General features: G+C 45.0%; 1 protein-coding gene across 9 annotated transcripts in view; it reads left to right on the plus strand.

The window, feature by feature from the left end:
* Window positions 1-590: 590 nt before the first annotated feature.
* GIT2 (GIT ArfGAP 2) overlaps window positions 591-18,146 on the plus strand; it is a 46,700-nt gene continuing 29,144 nt past the window's right edge. For 5 of the 9 annotated variants that reach the window (XR_014503930.1, XM_083407272.1, XM_083407275.1 and 2 more), the window contains exons 1-11: window positions 591-829; window positions 2,691-2,824; window positions 4,590-4,702; window positions 5,678-5,783; window positions 7,049-7,135; window positions 7,229-7,359; window positions 12,137-12,231; window positions 13,739-13,784; window positions 15,264-15,315; window positions 16,130-16,202; window positions 17,468-17,565. Coding sequence is in view for 7 of the 9 variants with exons in the window: in XM_083407272.1 (XP_083263398.1) it covers window positions 778-829; window positions 2,691-2,824; window positions 4,590-4,702; window positions 5,678-5,783; window positions 7,049-7,135; window positions 7,229-7,359; window positions 12,137-12,231; window positions 13,739-13,784; window positions 15,264-15,315; window positions 16,130-16,202; window positions 17,468-17,565 (987 nt within the window). In the remaining 2 variants the exon portion in view is untranslated. The remainder of the gene's footprint in view (window positions 830-2,690; window positions 2,825-4,589; window positions 4,703-5,677; window positions 5,784-7,048; window positions 7,136-7,228; window positions 7,360-12,136; window positions 12,232-13,738; window positions 13,785-15,263; window positions 15,316-16,129; window positions 16,203-17,467; window positions 17,566-18,146) is intronic. The other 4 variants (XR_014503931.1, XM_083407273.1, XM_083407276.1 and 1 more) reach the window with 1 other exon arrangement.

Genomic DNA, 18,146 nt, shown 5'->3' on the forward strand with positions numbered 1-18,146 from the left:
TCCAGGTGAGCTTTTATGAGGGCTTTATAGATGGTCACCTTCCAGGCTCTGCCCCTTCCTTGGATGAAAGGGTTTAAAGAGGCAGGTCTCTGGCTTGGGACTGAATCATAGAATTGTAGAGTTGGAAGGGAACCCAAGGGTCATCTACTCCAACGTCCTAAAATGCAGGAAACCCAACTAAAGCATCCATGACAGATGGGCATCCAACCTCAGCTTAAAAACCTCCAAGGAAGGAGAGTCCACAACCTCTGGAGGGAGACCTTCCACTGTTGAATGGCTCTCACTGTCAGAAAGTTTTTTCTGATGTTTAGTCAGAATCTCCTTTCTTGTAACTTGAAGCCATGGGTTTGAGTCCTACTCTCCAGAGCAGGAGAAAACAAGCTTGCTTCATCTTCCATGGGACAGCCCTTCAGATATTTTAAGAGGGCTATCATATTAATTTTCTTCCCTACTTTTTCCTGGGGTGTCAATTTTATAAAAACAGTAGCACTAATAACGGACCACCTTTGCCCGCAACAAATATGGTCGCCGCATGCCTCGCCTTTCCCGGCGGCAAGATGGCCGCCCGAGGCCCCGCCCCAGCGTCCCTCGTCACGGACCCTCCGCACGGCGATGGTGAGGTGCGCACTTGGCGCAATCGGCTTGGCGAATGGCTCGGCTCGCGCGCTGGTGGCGCGCGCACGCGCAGGACGCCTTCCCCGTGACTGGCGGGGCTGAGAGGGACCCGTTAGCGGGAGCGGCGGCCCCCCGAGCGGCTCCACTCGGCCCGGCTAGGCCATGTCCAAGCGGCTGCGGAGCAGCGACGTGTGCGCCGATTGCAGCGCTCCCGGTAAGCGCCGCGGGAGACCAGGGGCGGACCACGGGCGGGCGGGGGGCCACCGCGGAGCTCGAAGGAGCCAGGCGTCCGAGGGACCCAGGCACCCCAGGGCTGCCTCCCTCGTCACGGGGCTGCCGCGGGAGAGGCCGCCGGAGAAAGGGAGGGCTGCAATCCTGCTGAGGGGAGGCCCGTCTGGGGGTGTGCAGGGGGCCTCTGGGCATGTGCAGAGGGCCTTCCCTCGCAAGCGGGTGGGGGAAGGAGCAGGTGCCGAGGGGGGAGCTGTCGGGGGAGCCCCGGCACCTCTCCGCTCTGGGCTTGGGGTGTCTGTGAAAGAGGGACATGGGTTTCCCCCGCCCGCCCGGGATGGGCCCCACTAGCCTCCTGCAGGCTCTGCTCGGGTCCTTGCAAGGCGGGCTTCCCAAAGGCGCCCCCCGGCCCCGTGGGATGCAGGATGCTAAGGGCCTTGGGCCTGATCCATCCACAGGTGGTTATGTTTTCCAAAATCACCAGCACCCAGCTTGGGGGCAGTTGGTGGGACACACCCTCTTCCCCCAGGGCCTTTGATGGAGATGACATTCTCGGCCCCAAACAGGAAACCAGCTGCGGAAATTGCTGCGTCCTGCCTTGAGTTAATTGCAGGTGGCAAGAGAAAGCAGCAGCCAGTTCTCAGAAACCCAGCCGGCTCTGCTTGTGGTGGCACAAGGGGCCCGAGCCTTTCCCCTGTACCTTGGATGAACGAGCCAGAATTGCCCCTGACATCAGAGCCTCGTGTGGCTACCAACGGTTGCCCCGTGGGCTGTTGTTGTGGATCTTCCTGCCACAGCGAATCTCAGGTCTGCCTCGTGGTCTGGGCACAATTCAAGGTACCGGCTCTGGACGATTTCTTCCTCCCCATTGCACCATCACAAAAGCACTACTTCAGCTCTGCCATTTGTGGGCTGAGTTCACACAGCCGAGGGCACTTGGGCATACACCACAACTGTGGCAGTCACTTCCCCCAGATCAGACATAGGCAACTTTGGTAATCTGTACCCCCAACTCAAAAACCCATGAGTTGTCCTTCTGTAAGTAAGTAAGTTGCCAACTTGTACTAGTTGGGGAGCCTGCCTAGCATCAAGTACGAAATACGTATACTGGCATACTGCACATAATTCCCAAATGAGAACTCTGAGGTTAAGCGTAGATGCTCTTACAGTTTGCAATTCCACTTTGCTGCATTGTAAGTAAGTAGTTTTTAGGGTGGAGGCTGAGTTGCCGTGCTCTTGAAATGCACAGGGGACCCTAATAATTTATGTGGAAATGGGAATTGCTGGTTGTTTCAGCAGCCTTGCCCCATATCTTTCCCCACACTTAAAACAAGTATGCAAGCATTTCTTCATTGTGTGTGTTCTTCAGCTCTTTCAGGGAGAACTGACAATTTCCCTCTGCTGTTCTTACAACTTCTCTAATAATGATTCACCTTTGCAGTAAAGACAGTAGTGTAACAGATGTTCTATTCGGCTTCAGTTCAAGAGATTGCATGCTTTGCCAGGCACCTTCCCATTCTGCTCCGGTTCAGCAGAGAGCTTGGCTTGTGACTCAAGGCCAAATCTGGCTTGATGCTTGTCATGCTTCCTGTTTTGCGTGACCCTGCCATGTTCTTTGCAGCTTGTTTTAGCTCATGCCCTGGGTGCCTTCTCTGAGCTCAGTACAAATCCAGATTTCCTTCCTTGTTTGGTGATGCACAAAGTACAGTAGTTTTTAAAATATAAAAACTGGACCTGAGAAACCCAACACTACCTGTGGCTGAGGTGGACGGTAGTGGAATTTATTTGCAACCAAACTCCTGCCTCTCTCTCTTCCTGTGCTAAATGTGCCACTGTTTTTCTTTCAGACCCATGTTGGGCATCAGTTAACAGAGGAGTTCTGATTTGTGATGAATGCTGCAGTGTTCATAGGAGCCTGGGCCGGCACATCTCCCAAGTCAGGCACCTGAAACACACACCGTGGCCCACAACGCTGCTTCAGGTAACACACACTGGGCTCATCATGCCATTGAGCCTCGCTGCTGCCCATGCCAATGACCACCCCTCCTGCCTAACAGCTTCCCATAGTAGTCGTGTGTGGCCCAAAGGTGGACGGGGCAGAGGAAGAGAAGAGCTTGCTTGTGTAAAGCTTCCTTGTCTTGTCCTGCGAGGCCAAGGCTTACTTGTCAGGGACAGCCAAACAAGTGGCTGTGTAAGCACTTAAATTATAGTGTGGTGCTGTGTTTGTAAATTTGTAAAGTGGATCTGAGTTGATGTGCTTTTCTCTTCTGTTCCTGATTCCACTTGCTTGCAAGTAAACCTGTTTGGTTCAAATGGGGCTTAAACATCGAATTGATATGTTGCAGGTCCAGAGGACTATCCAGTTTTAGAGTCCTCTTTTTCTTTTTATGCACTTGTATGGGTGTGTTCCAGGGTTTTCTCTTCATATTTGTGTGTCAAAACTGCTTTATTGCAGAGAGTGCCTTGTTCTTCATAAGCCTCCACCTTTCCTCCAGTAAACGTCCTTGCTGTTGAAGCAACTCTTTTATCTGTGGGCCTGTTCAGTGGCAGCACCCTCCTGCATTCCTCCTGCTTCTGGGACTCCTATGGGAGGACAGGATGCTGGGCTAGATGAGCTCTCTTTGGTCTGGTCCAGTAGGCAAGCTCTTATGGGGAGAGCTGGAAAACACTGACCTATGGAATGCATATCACAACCAAATGCTTTCTCCCAATTTAATGATTCTGTTTGTCAACATTCCCTAACCTTTTGCTTCTGGTGCTTTTTTAACGTTTTCTAATGTAACTGCAGTTGTATGGGGGGGGAGTGGGGGGGATGCAGGGGGGTTGCAAGCAAACTCTACTTGTTCACTGTCACTATGACTGCAAAGCACTGTGGCATGATTCCCCACTCAGCCACACAAATCACTAGGTGGCCTCAAGTCCCTTGCAAACTCTTGGCCTGCCTTACCTCTGGTGGAGGTGATGCACCTTACCCAGAACTCCTTTAGAGGAAGGTCAGAATAAATATGTGTTAAAGTGTGCCTGCTTGTTCAGATCTTTTAAAGCTATGAAAGGCAGACAAGAAAGGCTGTTTTCCCCCTTCCACATCTGGCAATATAAAATCAGAAGGCTTGTGGTTGTTTCTTTAAAAAGCATCCTGCCAAGTGTTTTGGGGCCACATAAAACAGTAGCTAATTAGACATAGGTTCCTTTACTGAAAATAGTTTAGCAGGCAAAGGAGGAAAAAACTCCAGGAAACGTCTTGAGCTTATCGGTTATTTCATTTATGGTTTGATTGATTCTGGTGTTGTGTGTTAAAACAGCTCTGGGTTTAGGTTTTTTTAACAAGCATTATGTAAATTTTAATAAATAAAATAAATTTTTGAAGAAGTAATGAAATGAGACACAAATTGCAAAAAGACAGAATATTGTGCATCAATGCACATTGCTGAATGTGTCCAGAGATTGACTATGCAGCAGACTTCAAAACTGGTCTGGGGCCTTTCGAAATGCTGAAATGGATGTTTTTTGCACATTAAACCCAATACTCTAACCCTTAACTTTATTCTAAAGGTCAACAAAACTTTGAGCAGAGCCTTGAAAAGGGCTGTTTCTGTAATAAATGCTGGTGCATTATAGAACGTTTGCAGAGTACACCTGCAGAGCTCCATGCCAGCAACAGGACAACTGTCACCTAGCGTCTAAGTTGCTCTGGACAAGAGGAAGACACCAACTCCATGCTTCGTGTTCTGCTTTGTTTTTTGCAGATGTTGGAAACCTTGTACAGTAATGGGGCTAACTCCATCTGGGAACATTCATTGCTGGATCCTGCATCTGTCATGAGCGGAAGGCGCAAAGCAAACCCCCAGGACAAAGTTCAGTAAGTTGGATCGGGGCGGGCAGGTGGGGGGGGGGGGGGAGCAATGCCTCTATCTTCCCTAGAGGGCCAAAGGGGCAAACCTACAGCAACCTCCAGCAAACCATGGCCAGGGCTGGAGCCGATGTGAGCCAATCCTGATCCTGCCTCCCACATTGCCCAAGCAGAGGAAAACACTCTTGGTGGCAGATGTGACTAAAATGGAGAAAGCCTCTTTATTCAGAGAGCTATTTGGGGTTGGGCGTTCGAGGAGCACACCGGATCAAAATGTCAGAAGTGTGGCTGAGTCCATGGCCTCCTGCTGCTGGAGGAGCATGATTGGGATGCTTGTTTCAAATCAGCATGTGAAATTCAGACCACCTCTGTGGTCTCCTGGGCCATGGCATCTCTTGCATGGCATGCTTCCTCTCCCCATCAAATGCAATTTTTTCTCACCATCCTTCGCCAACAGGGACATTGAGTATTTTTATAGAAAGTGAAATTTTTAAAATATATATTATTGCGTTGTTGTTGTATCTCACCCATCTGACTGGGTTTCCTCAGCTACTCTGGGCAGCTTCCAGCATATATAAAGACTTAATAAAACATTACACATTAAAAGGCTTCCCTATTCAGGGCTGCCTTCAAATGTCTTTTAAAGCTTATATAGTTACTCATCTTCTTGACATCTGATGGGAGGGCATTCCACAAGGTGGGTGCTACTACTGAGAAGGCCCTCTGCAAGTATTCATCTTACCCACAGGATTACGGCCTTAGTTTCAAGCTAAAGGTGCTTAATTAGGGATCACAGGCGCAACTACTGAGTAAAGGCATTGGGAGCAAGACTTTGTCAAAAGCCTTACTGAAATCAAAATACATTACATCCACAGCATTCCCCTGTTCCACCAAGCTTGTAACCATCCAAAAGTAGATCTCACTCATGAGATGTTTTTATGCTCTTCTGTGGTGTAGTTCCTTTTCCTTTTGACTCACTTGTAGCCCCAATAAAGCGGAATTCATCAGAGCAAAGTATCAGATGCTGGCCTTTGTTCATCGCTTACCATGTCGGGATGATGACAGTGTGACTGCCAAAGACCTTAGTAAGGTAAGATTCCCTCATATGAAGACCTCTGAGTTTGGATCCGGCTGAAGGCCCATCTAGTCCAACATTCAGTACTCACTAGATGCCCATTTTATGGGTAGGTAGCTGATCAGGATGTGTTCCATCCACAGTATTTAGCTGCCCCCCTGACACTTTGGGGGAAAAGGTATGACTGAGTCCTAAATGCTTCAGAGGCTACTCTGTGTCAAAATCCAAATTCTGATTCAGAAAAAAGAAACTTAATATTTCCTTTTTTTACTAATGAGGAATTGATTTTTTTTTTTACAGAATTGGATGAAATTTACAGGCATAGTAGCCCCTCCAGATTGGATAAAGGACTACCAAATTAGACACAAAAAGGTTTAGGATTCCCCCCTCCCCCACTGGGCTCATCTGTAAAATTCATCCCTTCCACCCCCCAAAAAGGGAACCATCAATACTTAAAAAAAGAAAAAAGAAAATATTTCTGCAGAAATGGATTAACTTTTCAAGCAGGGTAGCACCTTTTGTGTATTTACAGTTTGGGGGCAGTTAAAAATGATTCATTTAATTGTTTTATAAACAACTTGTGTGAAAACAAAGGGTACATCAAAGGTGAGAAATTTGCCAAATGACAGACAAATCAGCCCAGAGATTTTAGTGCTTGGTGTATTTGAAGTTGATTTTGAGCAGGGGGAGAACTAGAAAGGATTTGCTTCCTTCCCTGTGATATATTGTGGGCAACAGTTCCATTATGAAATCTTAGAGGTGTCCCTTGGAAAATAACCTGCCTGCAAAATTTTGGAAGATAAGATGTAGGGGCCAGAGGGTTACAATGAATGAAAACCAAGAAACACAGCTTCGGGCTTGTATTCTGCTCAGTGACATCAGTTAAATCTTAAGTGTGAAGCTGATCTGAGTGGATGTTTTTATGAGAGACGGAGAAGCATCTGTCACTCCCTCCACACCAGCCTTCCCCAGCAGAGAGCCCTCCAGAAGTTTTGGGCTGCAGCTGGGATGGATGGGTGTTGGGGGCCCCAGGTCACCTGGAGAGCTGCAGGTCAGGGGAGGTTGCTCCACTCCGTCTGCCATTTGATAAACCTTTTTCATGTCTCCACACCTTATTTGTCAGTTGTAGCTGGCAGGTGGCTAGAGGCCAGCCTCGGCGTCCCCCAAAGCAAGCCCCTCTGGGAATCCCTGGAAGGAGTTACTGGGACTGTCAGCACAGGTTTCTCAGCTGCGGTGAGGCGAGAGAAAATTCTCTGCTGACCTCTTTCTTTCCCTTTCAGCAACTCCACTCGAGCGTCAGGACGGGGAACCTGGAGACCTGTTTGCGGCTTCTCTCTCTGGGCGCCCAGGCCAACTTCTTCCATCCAGTAAGAGAAGGCCTTTCCATAAGCTTGGCCATCATTGCTTTGGGCTGGTCTGCAGCAGCTTCTCAGCAAATGCCTGTTAACTCCCCTTTGCAGGAGAAAGGGAACACCCCGCTGCACGTAGCTGCCAAGACGGGTCAGATTTTACAAGCAGAGTTGTTGGCGGTGTATGGGGCTGATCCTGGCACACAGGACTCCAGTGGGAAGACGCCTATTGACTATGCAAAGTAAGCCATTTCAAGCTTGGGGGGGGGGTATTGTTGGCAGGAAAAAAACTAAAAACTAAGAGCAAGTTCCAAAATCCCTTTTGGAGTGGGTGGGAGATGGACCAAACCTCCTTACTATTGAATTTCACTGTTTAGTGACATGAGAAACTTTCTCAGCGTATCCCTTCCTCTGTTTCTGAGGCAACGGAGGATCTCTGCAGCTAGGTTAGAAGGAGGAGCTCTATGTGCTGTGGGATGCTTTCACCCACTTAAAATAAGGCATGGTGGCTTTCAGTGCCTTATTTTAGATAGCAAACCTGTGCAGTACAGTGGCACCTTGGGCTAACTTAATTCGGTCCGGAGGTCCGTTCTTAACCTGGAACTGTTCTTAACCTGAAGCACCACTTTAGCTAACGGGGCCTCCTGCTGCCGTTGTGCGATTTCTGTTCTCATCCTGAAGCAATTTTTTTTAAAAAAATAATATTTATTAAATATTTTATATTTATGAAAATAAAGACAAAAGAGAAAAACAATACATAGATTCAACAAACAATACGTCCACAATAAAAAAGAATTCAATACAACAATACGACATAAAGAAAACAAAAACATTTAAACACACATCCAAATTTCATGTCTGTATCTTTCATTTGCTTATTTCCTCGACTTCCTCGCACCTCCCTTTTTTGTATTCTAGTTCAAATTTACTAATTCAACAAATCCTTTCCCTCTTCTTCAATTTTTGTTCTATAATTTATCCTAACACAATTTAACTTTGAATTTTCCACTTTAACACATTAACAATTAATATTCATATAATTCTTAATAACACTTCTGCTAAAACCCTATAACTTCATTCCAATATTCTTCTAACATTCATTAATTTTGCAATATTTCTGTAAATATACTTTAAATTTTTTCCAATCTTCCTCCATCGACTCTTCTCCCTGGTCTCGGATTCTGCCAGTCATTTCCGCCATTTCCATGTAGTCCATCAGTTTCATCTGCCATTCTTCCCGGGTGGGTAGCTCTTGTGTCTTCCAATACTTTGCGATGAATATTCCTGCTGCTGTTGTGGCGTACATAAAAAAGGTTCTATCTTTCTTTAACACCAATTGGCCGACCATGCCGAGGAGAAAGGCCTCTGGTTTCTTCAGAAAGGTATATTTAAATACCTTTTTCATTTCATTATATAGCATTTCCCAGAAGGTCTTAATCCTTGGGCACGTCCACCAAAGGTGAAAGAAGGTACCTTCCGTTTCTTTACATTTCCAGCATTTGTTGTCGGGCAAATGATAAATTTTTGCAAGCTTGACTAGTGTTAAGTACCACCTGTAAATCATTTTCATTAAATTCTCCTTTAAGGCATTACATGCCGTAAATTTCATACCGGTGGTCCATAACTGTTCCCAGTCAACCATCATGATGTTGTGTCCGACATCCTGTGCCCATTTAATCATAGCAGATTTCACCATTTCATCTTGAGTATTCCATTTCAACAGCAAGTTATACATTCTTGACAAGTTTTTAACTTTGGGTTCTAACAATTCTGTTTCCAATTTTGATTTTTCCACCTGGAAGCCTAATTTCTTGTCCAATTTATATACCTCCATTATTTGATAATAATGGAGCCAAACTCTCACTCTGTTTTTTAATTTTTCAAAACTCTGCAGTTTTAGCCTGTCTCCCTCTTGCTTCAGAATTTCCCAATATTTCGGCCACTTGGCCTCCATATTGAGTTTTTTCAATGCTTTCGCTTCCATTGGTGACAACCATCTTGGGGTTTTATTTTCTAGCAAATCCTTGTACCTTATCCAAACATTAAACAGTGCTTTCCTGATAATATGGTTCTTAAAGTCCCTATGGACCTTAACCTTATCATACCACAAGTATGCATGCCAACCAAATACGTTATTAAAACCTTCCAAATCCAGAACATCAGTGTTTTCAAGAAGCATCCATTCTTTCAGCCAGCAAAAGGCGGCTGATTCATAATAAAGTTTAAGGTCTGGCAGGGCAAATCCACCTCTTTCTTTAGCATCTGTTAGTATCTTAAATTTTATTCGAGGTTTCTTGCCCTGCCAGACAAATTTAGATATATCTCTCTGCCACTTCTTGAAACAATCCATTTTATCCACAATTTGCAATGTTTGGAACAGAAACAACATCCTTGGCAATACATTCATCTTTATAACAGCAATTCGACCTAGCAATGATAATTTCAAATTTGACCATATTTTTAAGTCCTTTTTCACTTCAGACCAGCATTTTTCATAATTGTCTTTAAATAAGTTTACATTCTTAGAAGTCATATTCACCCCCAAATATTTCACTTTCTTAACCAGTGTTAGTCCTGTCTCCTTCTGAAACTTATCTCTCTCCATTGCAGTTAGGTTTTTCTCCAGCACCTTTGTTTTCATTTTATTTAACTTAAAGCCTGCTACCTGACCAAAATCTTGAATTAATTTCAGTACTCTTTTAGTGCTAGATTCTGGCTCCTGTAAAGTTAATACCAGGTCATCAGCAAATGCTTTCAATTTGTATTGTTTAGCCCCCACTTGTATCCCTTTAACCAGTTGGTCCCTTCTTATCATATTCAGTAAAACCTCCAGAACCGATATAAAGAGCAGTGGAGAGATTGGGCACCCTTGTCGCGTTCCTTTCTCAATTTTAAATTCTTCCGTCACCACATTATTCACAATTAGTTTGGCCTTCTGTTCTGCATAAATTGCACCTATACCATTTCCAAAACCTTCACCCACCCCCATCCCCTGTAGATTCTTTTTCATAAAACTCCAAGAAATGTTGTCAAAGGCTTTCTCCGCATCCACAAATATCAGAACTGCTTTAGTATTTATCTTCACCTGTAATTTTTCAATAATATTAATTATGTTCCTCGTATTGTCCGACAAGTGTCTGCCTGGGAGAAAGCCCGCTTGATCTTTATGAATTACCTCTGCTAATACCTTTTTTAGTCTTTTAGCCAATATATCTGCAAAAATTTTGTAATCCACATTAAGCAATGATATGGGGCGGTAGTTCTTAAGTTGTGTCTTTTCAGTCTCTGTTTTTGGTATAAGTGTAATATAGGCTTTTTCCGGTGCCTTTTTCCCCTCCAATATTTCATTGCAGACTTCCTTTAAAGGTTGTATTAACCATTCTTTTAAAGATCTATAATATCTTGAAGTCAGTCTATCCAGTCCTGGAGATTTACCCAATTGCATGTTTTGTATGGCCCCTTCTACTTCCTGCTCTGTAATTTTAAAGTTCAACATTGACTTATTTTCCTGAGAGATTTTTTGTAGTCCATTAACTTCCAAAAGTCTATCAATGTCCATTTCTTTCTGCTTCTCCTGTGTATACAGTTGTTTAAAATACCTCTGGAAGCATTTTCTAATTTCCACTGGATTCTGTATGTTCTTTCCTTCCACTTCCAAATTCGTAACTGTGTTAAGTTTTTGTCTTTTTTTCAATTGCCATGCCAAAAGTTTCCCACACTTATTTGCCGATTCAAATGTCATTTGTCTCATCTGTCTGATCTTCCAGTCTATTTCCTCGTTCATCAATTTCATATATTGTACTTGGTATAACTTTATCTCTTTCAGAATCTCTTGCGACTTTGGTTTCACTCTGTTTTTTCTCTCCTTCCTTTATTTTTTCCAGGATTTTATCTTTTTTCTCATTTTGTAATCTTTTCTTAATTGCATTCTGTTGTATCAAAAAACCTCTCATGACCGCCTTACTTGCGTCCCAAATAACTCTTTTTTCCACTGTAGTGTTCATATTTATCTCAAAGTAGTCTCTCAGAGTTTTTTAGGCCTTCTTGGTGAATTCCTCACTACGAAACAGGGCATCATTCATTCTCCATCTAAAGGAACCAATTGGTGTCAATTTCATTTCCATCTTAACCGCATTATGGTCGGAGTAAGATTTGGGGCTGATTTCTACCTTATTAGTCTTTGGTGCCAGTCCTCTAGTTACCCAGATTTGGTCAATTCTTGTCCATGTCATCTTAGCCTCAGAAAAGAAAGTTCCCTCTCTTCCTAAGGGATTCTTTGTTCTTCAAATGTCCACTAAATCCATGTTTTCAGTCATGTCAAAAAAGGTTTTTGGTAGTCTACCATCATTGGTGACTACCTTCTCTGTGCCTTATCCATGTTTGTAGACACTACCCCATTCATGTCCCCCATCAAAAGCATATTATATTCCATATAGTCCATAAGGGTCTCATGTAACTTCTTGAAAAATTCTGATTTTCCTTCGTTTGGTGCATAAATACCTATTATCAAAAATTTCTCTCCCTGTGATTGTATTTCAATTGCAACAATTCTTCCTTGTTCATCTTTAAACATAAATTTTGGTGATACGCTCTCTTTTGCATATAGGACTACTCCTCTTTTTTTAACTTTATCTGATGAAATAAATTCTTGACCCAATCTTTTGTTAATTAATATCTTCCTGTGTAGCCTTGTCACATGTGTTTCTTGCAAACAAATCAAGTCCAAATGTTCTTTTTTAAGTAAATGGAAGACCCTCTTCCTTTTTTCAGGGGAGTTAGCGCCATTAATGTTCCAGCTCAAAGTTCTTAACCCGAGGTACTATTTCTGGGTTAGCAGAGTCTGTAACCTGAAGCGTCTGTAACCCGAGGTACTACTGTAGTATGTTTCACTCACCCTGTGAGTAGGATTGCAGCCTCAGAAGTCACCAGCAACAGATTTTTATTATTGTTCTTATTGATGTTTTCAACTCAACAGTAGTGATTTCTGAATGAATCTCCCACCCACCTTTTGCCCAATAGGCAAGGAGGGCACCATGAGCTGGCAGAACGCCTTGCGGAAATCCAGTACGAGCTCACGGACAGGCTGGCATTCTATCTCTGTGGCAGAAAACCTGGTAAGGGTCTGACTAGGTTTATTTCATGTTATTGTGGTTATTTCATTTCCCCCCTAAAATTTGAATATCGGTTGATTGTTAAAAATAAACAAACTTCAGAGTAGTGTCTCATACCCTCCAACATTCCTCTGATGAAAATAGGGATGTCCCATTCCATAATAATAATGTTACTCTTTATACCCCAGCATATCTGACAGGGTTGCTGCAGCCACTCTGGGCAGCTTCCAACATCTATAAAAACATAATAAAACATTAAACATTATAAGAAAAAACTCTTCCCTATACAGGATTGCCTTCAGACGGCTCCAGGGTTGGATAACTTCATACTCACCACCATTTCCCCAATGAAAATAGGGCAGGAAATGTGGGGCATTCTGGGATCAAATCAGAAACCAGAAGAACTTCTCTAAATCAGGGACACCCCTGGAACAGGGACACTTGGAGGGTCTGGTGTCTGTAGAATAAGAGTAAGAGTAAAAAAGAAAAAGACAATAAAAATATCAGTAAAAACAGTTCAAAAAAGGTGTTAAAACATTCAAAAAAATAAAAGTCAGTGATAAGCTAAAAATGGATTAAAACCCATGTCAACATTCTCCATATCTGAGAAGGCTTGTCAAAGCCAAAATGTTTTTAGCAGGTGCCAAAAAGAGTGCAGTGAAGGTGCCTGCCTGATGTCAACAGGCAGGGAGTTCCAGAGTGTAGGTGCTGCCACACTAAACGATTTCTTGCTAAGGCAGAACAATAATTAGGTGGCCCCTGTAACTGTGCTGGCTTTGTCGATGGAATCAGTTGAGGGGCAGATCTGGGGTCACTTTATGTACTGTTAGTAACACCTTGAAGATGGCTCACTAGCAAATGGGCAGCTTCTGCAAGTCCCTGAGCAGAGGTAGTCTTATGTTCTATCCTGCTTTACTTCCAGAGAGCTCGGGGTGGAGTCCATGGTTCATGCATCCCCCCGCATCTACTTGTGTGAGAAGTGGTCCAGCAGGAATGGGGGGGGGGCACATATGTTCATCCTGGGTCGCCATTATCTTTTAACCCCTCATGACTGCTGTAGCTCAAGGGAGGAGAGACTTTAGACTTGCAGGAACTACTTGACTTTTTCCTAGAACTGTAGTCTGGTATAAAATATGTATTCTGATCCCAGGAATTTGTTTGGAGTACCAGAACTGAGGTGAGCTCACATTCCTTTCACACAGAAATCCACACCTGGTGACACCCACGCTTTATTCACTTCTGCAATCTAGTTTGGGTGTGGGAGGGGTCATTCTGTTGCTGCTATAAGCAGATGGGAGTCAGAAACCCTTTCCGATCTACTGCAGGAGATCCAGATCTGCTTCTGCCTGTCCTAGCCCTGCCAGAATGCAGCCCTCAGACCTCTCCAGTTCATGCAGGCCCTGAAAAGGCTGCTCAGTTGAATCAAGTTGTGGCTTGTGGAGAACTGTGGGTTGAGATAATGACATGATCCTTTCTCGCACCTAATGCTCTTTTGAAACTTCATTTTCAGATCACAAAAGTGGACAACATTTTATTATACCTCAAATGGCAGACAGGTAAGAATGCAGACTAAGCACTAATAATATGTGGTAATAGTATTGTTGGCCAAATCAAATGACAGTCGTAGATTCGTTTGATTGTCAAGACTGATGTGCGCTCAAGCTTTGATTTTTGTCTTCCTTCTCCTTGCAACCTCTCCTTGTCTTCTGTTAATTGATTGAGGTGCCTAAAGTCTTTCCTGAATGGTGGCGCAGATGTTGATAAATAAGGCAAATAACATTAATAAATTTAATTGATATTTTTTCTCCTGCTGCGGTCCCTTGGGGATTAAGACGGCTGTAAGTAGTTCAGTAGTTTAATTTACCATTTAACTCTGCTATGTGAGGGTTGAAAATTAGGTACTTATCACAAAACACACTGATAACTCAGCTGTGCACTAAAAAGTGTGGACAATAAGTGTGGGTTGGTTGTTTCATTTCTGTGTATTATGTGACCTGTTTTTGCAGAAGTTGTTAAACTGAGGATCTGTGTTCTGGCCAGCACACCCTTTTGAGATAAGCCTTTCATCTCAGAAAGATTTATCTCAAAAGATTACTCAGGACAGGGCTTTGAGTGTGACTGCCCCTGTTCTGTGGAATAACATCCTGCCCCCCTATCTGGACCCTCCGGAAAGAGTTGAAGACATTTTTGTTCCAACATACCTTCCTAGCTGGACAATTGGGTCTTTGCCATGAATGTCTGGTCTGTATGGTTTTAGGTTTGTTTTAAGTGTATCTGGGTGTTTTTGGGTTGGGGAGGTTGTGTGTGTGTGTTTAAATTGGTTTTTTCCTGCTCCCCTCCCTCTGTTTTTTTATTGTACATCACCTTGAGATGATTCTGTTGAAGGCGATCAATACATTTAGATGGTGACTGATAATATATCCAGTGCTTTGGGGGGGCGCAGGGGTACACATACCCCTAAACCTTTTGTGAATCTTTGTACTTTTGTCCCCCGATTTGAACTATAAAATGGTGATTTTCTTGAGTCAAAATGAGAGTACCCCTAAACATTTTTTTAGGGGGGGAAAGCCCTGAATATACCTTTAGGGTATCTCTCAGGGCGTGTGTAATTAAGTTTATATCAGTCTAGAGGCTGACATTCCAGCAGAAACTGTCCACAAGCCTGCCTGCTATGAGAAGCAGATCGATAGATGATATAAAAGCATCAAGCAGCACTTCACACAAGCTTTCTCTGGATCCCTTTTAGAATTCGGTTAATCACTTAAATAACATACATGTTACTGTGATTAACAAAACAGGTTTTATATTTATGTGGCAAACCATTTCCCCTTCCTTCTTCACTAGCTGCTGTGATAAAAAAATGAAATGATGCAGTAAAAAGCAAGAGGACTAAACTACAACTGTGTCTGCATTCTTGGTCAAGGAATGACAGGCGCGTAACTTTAATTTTCACCCCTCTTTGTTTATTCCTTGCCTAGTGGTGCTTCCAAGGTTCAGGTGTCAATAAATACAGTGATCACTTCTTTCTTTCACAGCAGTTTAGATTTGTCAGAACTGGCCAAAGCAGCCAAGAGGAAGCTTCAGTCGGTGAGTAACATTTTCTCTCTGCTTCCCCGCCCTCAGCTTTGGCTTTTCAGGGAGGAGGTTTGGACCCTGGGTGGGACTGGGGAGGGTGCAGAGGGTGGGTTGGATACAGAGCGAGTACAGCTTACCAGGAGTCTTGAGTGTGGAACAGGGACGAAGGAACAAGCCTTAGGGGCTTTTTTAGATTTTTATATCCTTCACTTTAAAGAGTGTGTTGCTGGTGTTAAACTCCTGGGAGTAGCCAGCAGCAACTCGAGCAGCTTTTGGCCCTTGCTGAGGTGCCAGTGGATTGACTCCTGAGAGGCAGCAGCCCTTGCTGGCTGAGTGCAGATTGTGCCACACTGAGTTTGTACCACATTGCCCCTCATCTGCCCCACTGCCCGTTTGCATGCTCTAAAGAGCCACCATGCTGCCACGGACTTGATGTCAATAGAATTGCCCCAGACACCCATTGGCTTCCCCTTGTTTGAGTGGGGCAGGGCTTCCCCATTCCACCCCAGAGCCCACCAAGCCCAGCTTTGAAGGGGCTGGTGGCAGAAGAGCAGAATGTGTGTTTCAGTGCTGGGGGGGGGGCAGCAATGGTGGGGAAATGCTGTGGGCTTCATGAGGAGGGTTTCCTGGTGGGGCATCTGGTGGCTGCTGTGAGAAGCCTGGCTAGATAGATGGAATTTAAGCTGATCCACTGGCTGGCAGGCAAGCAGGGGCCCCTTAGTTTCTGAATGTCGGGAAAATAAAAAGCACACGTTTGCTGCTCACTCCCAGGAGGGGGCTTTGCCATAGAGAGTCGTGATTAACTTTCCCATCCCCTCCTCTCCAGCTGAGCAATCACTTGTTTGAAGAGCTCGCCATGGATGTCTATGACGAGGTGGACAGGCGGGAGACGGACGCAGGTGACCTTCTGTTGCGGGACTTTTGGGTGCTGGAGGGCAGCTGGGTGGGTGGGTGCCATGCCGCAGCACAGGGGCCCTGCGTGAGGCCAGAATGAGCCTCCTCAGCAAAACGCTGCATTGCAGCAAAGGGCTCCTGCCCCTGGAAGGTGCCAAGTCCTCTCTACTCTTCTTGCCCCGTACTGCAATTCCCCCCCCCCCCGCCCCCGGGTAGCTCTACGTCTCGGGGATGTGATGGCCTGGGGTGTCAGCCTTGGCAGCTGCTGTGGGCCTTCCCCAGTCTGGGGCCCTGCAGGTGTTTGGGGAGTTGTAATCCAAGGGCTGGACAAGGCTGATTATAGCTCACAACCCAAGCCTTGGTTTTTGCTTTAGAGTGAAATTGTGTTTGACCCAGAAACTACAACTAATCCAGAATGCGGCAGCTAGACTGGTGACTGGGAGCGGCCGCCGAGACCATATAACACCAGTCTTGAAAGACCTACACTGGCTTCCAGTACGTTTCCGAGCACAATTCAAAGTGTTGGTGCTGACCTTTAAAGCCCTAAACAGCCTCGGCCCAGTATACCTGAAGGAGCGTCTCCACCTCCATCATTCTGCCCAGACACTGAGGTCCAGCGCCGAGGGCCTTCTGGCGGTTCCCTTGCTACGAGAAGCCAAGTTACAGGGAACCAGGCAGAGGGCCTTCTTGGTAGTAGCGCCCGCCCTGTGGAATGCATTCCCACCAGATGTCAAAGAGAAAAATAACTACCAAACTTTTAGAAGACATCTGAAGGCAGCCCTGTTTAGGGAAGCTTTTAATGTTTAATTGTATTTTATTTTTATTTATTGTATTTTAGTGTTTTGTTGGAAGCCACCCAGAGTGGCTGGGGTATAAATAATAAATTATTATTATTATTATTATTATTATCGAAATTTGTGTGTCTTAGTATGGGGGGAAAGCTCATTTGCCCAGAGGGCTTCATTTGGGACAAGGACTGGGCTCTAGGACATGTGTCCAGTGCTTTGACTTCAGGTGTGGGAAGTTTATGAGGGAGGGAGCACCCTTTGTCTGCCACCCACCGATTCCCAGCCAGTGCCCAAGCATGGAGAGACTGTGGGCCTCCAGATGTTGTTGGGCTTCAACTCTCAGCAATCTGCATGGCTGCCGGTCCGGGATTATGGGGCTGGAGGCCAGCAATACCTGGAGAGCCACAACATGTCCCTCCTTTTTTATGTAGAAACCTAAGCAAAGCTAACCCTGGCTTTCCTCTCTCTGTCCCTTGAAATAGTGTGGCTTGCCACTCAGAACCATAGCACGCTGGTCACCGAGACGACGGTGGTCCCTTTTCTCCCCGTCAATCCCGAGTACTCCTCAACAAGGAACCAGGTATGTTTCTCATGCCATTTCTCTGTCATCCGAGGAGGAAACTTATTCCCAAGGCCTAAACACAGGCAGAGGATTTTCCATCTATCAGATTTCTACCTTTGCTGGACAAATTCAGAAGTGGATTGCTGGAATGCACCGTATGTGGAGGCTTTCTGGGATCTGGTTTGGAATCTCCTGCTGGTGCAGAATGCATTGGCAAACTGCTAAGCAGGGAGCTTCCGGTCAAGAACATGGAGCACCAGGGTTAAAGCAGCTTCACTGGCAGCCCATCTGCTTCCGAGCCAAGGTTCAAGGTTCTTGCACTGATTTGCAAAGCCTCATACAACTTTGGCCCAGGAAACCTCAGGGATGGCCTGAACCCTTGTATCCCAGCTTAGTCACTGAAATCCTCTGCAGCAGCAGATGTTGATACCGGAGTTGGTGAGGCTCATTTGACAACAGTGAGAAAATGAGCCTGAGGAACCCTCTGCCACTAGAGATTCACCAGGTGCCTTCTGTGCCAACTTTTAAATGCCTGCTGAAAATTGTTCTGTTCTGCCAGGACTATGCAGGCAGTTAAGTATACATCCTTCCACAATGGT

Source organism: Podarcis tiliguerta, assembly GCF_965153285.1.
Source record: "Podarcis tiliguerta genome assembly, chromosome: 13".
Lineage (NCBI taxonomy): Eukaryota > Metazoa > Chordata > Lepidosauria > Squamata > Lacertidae > Podarcis > Podarcis tiliguerta.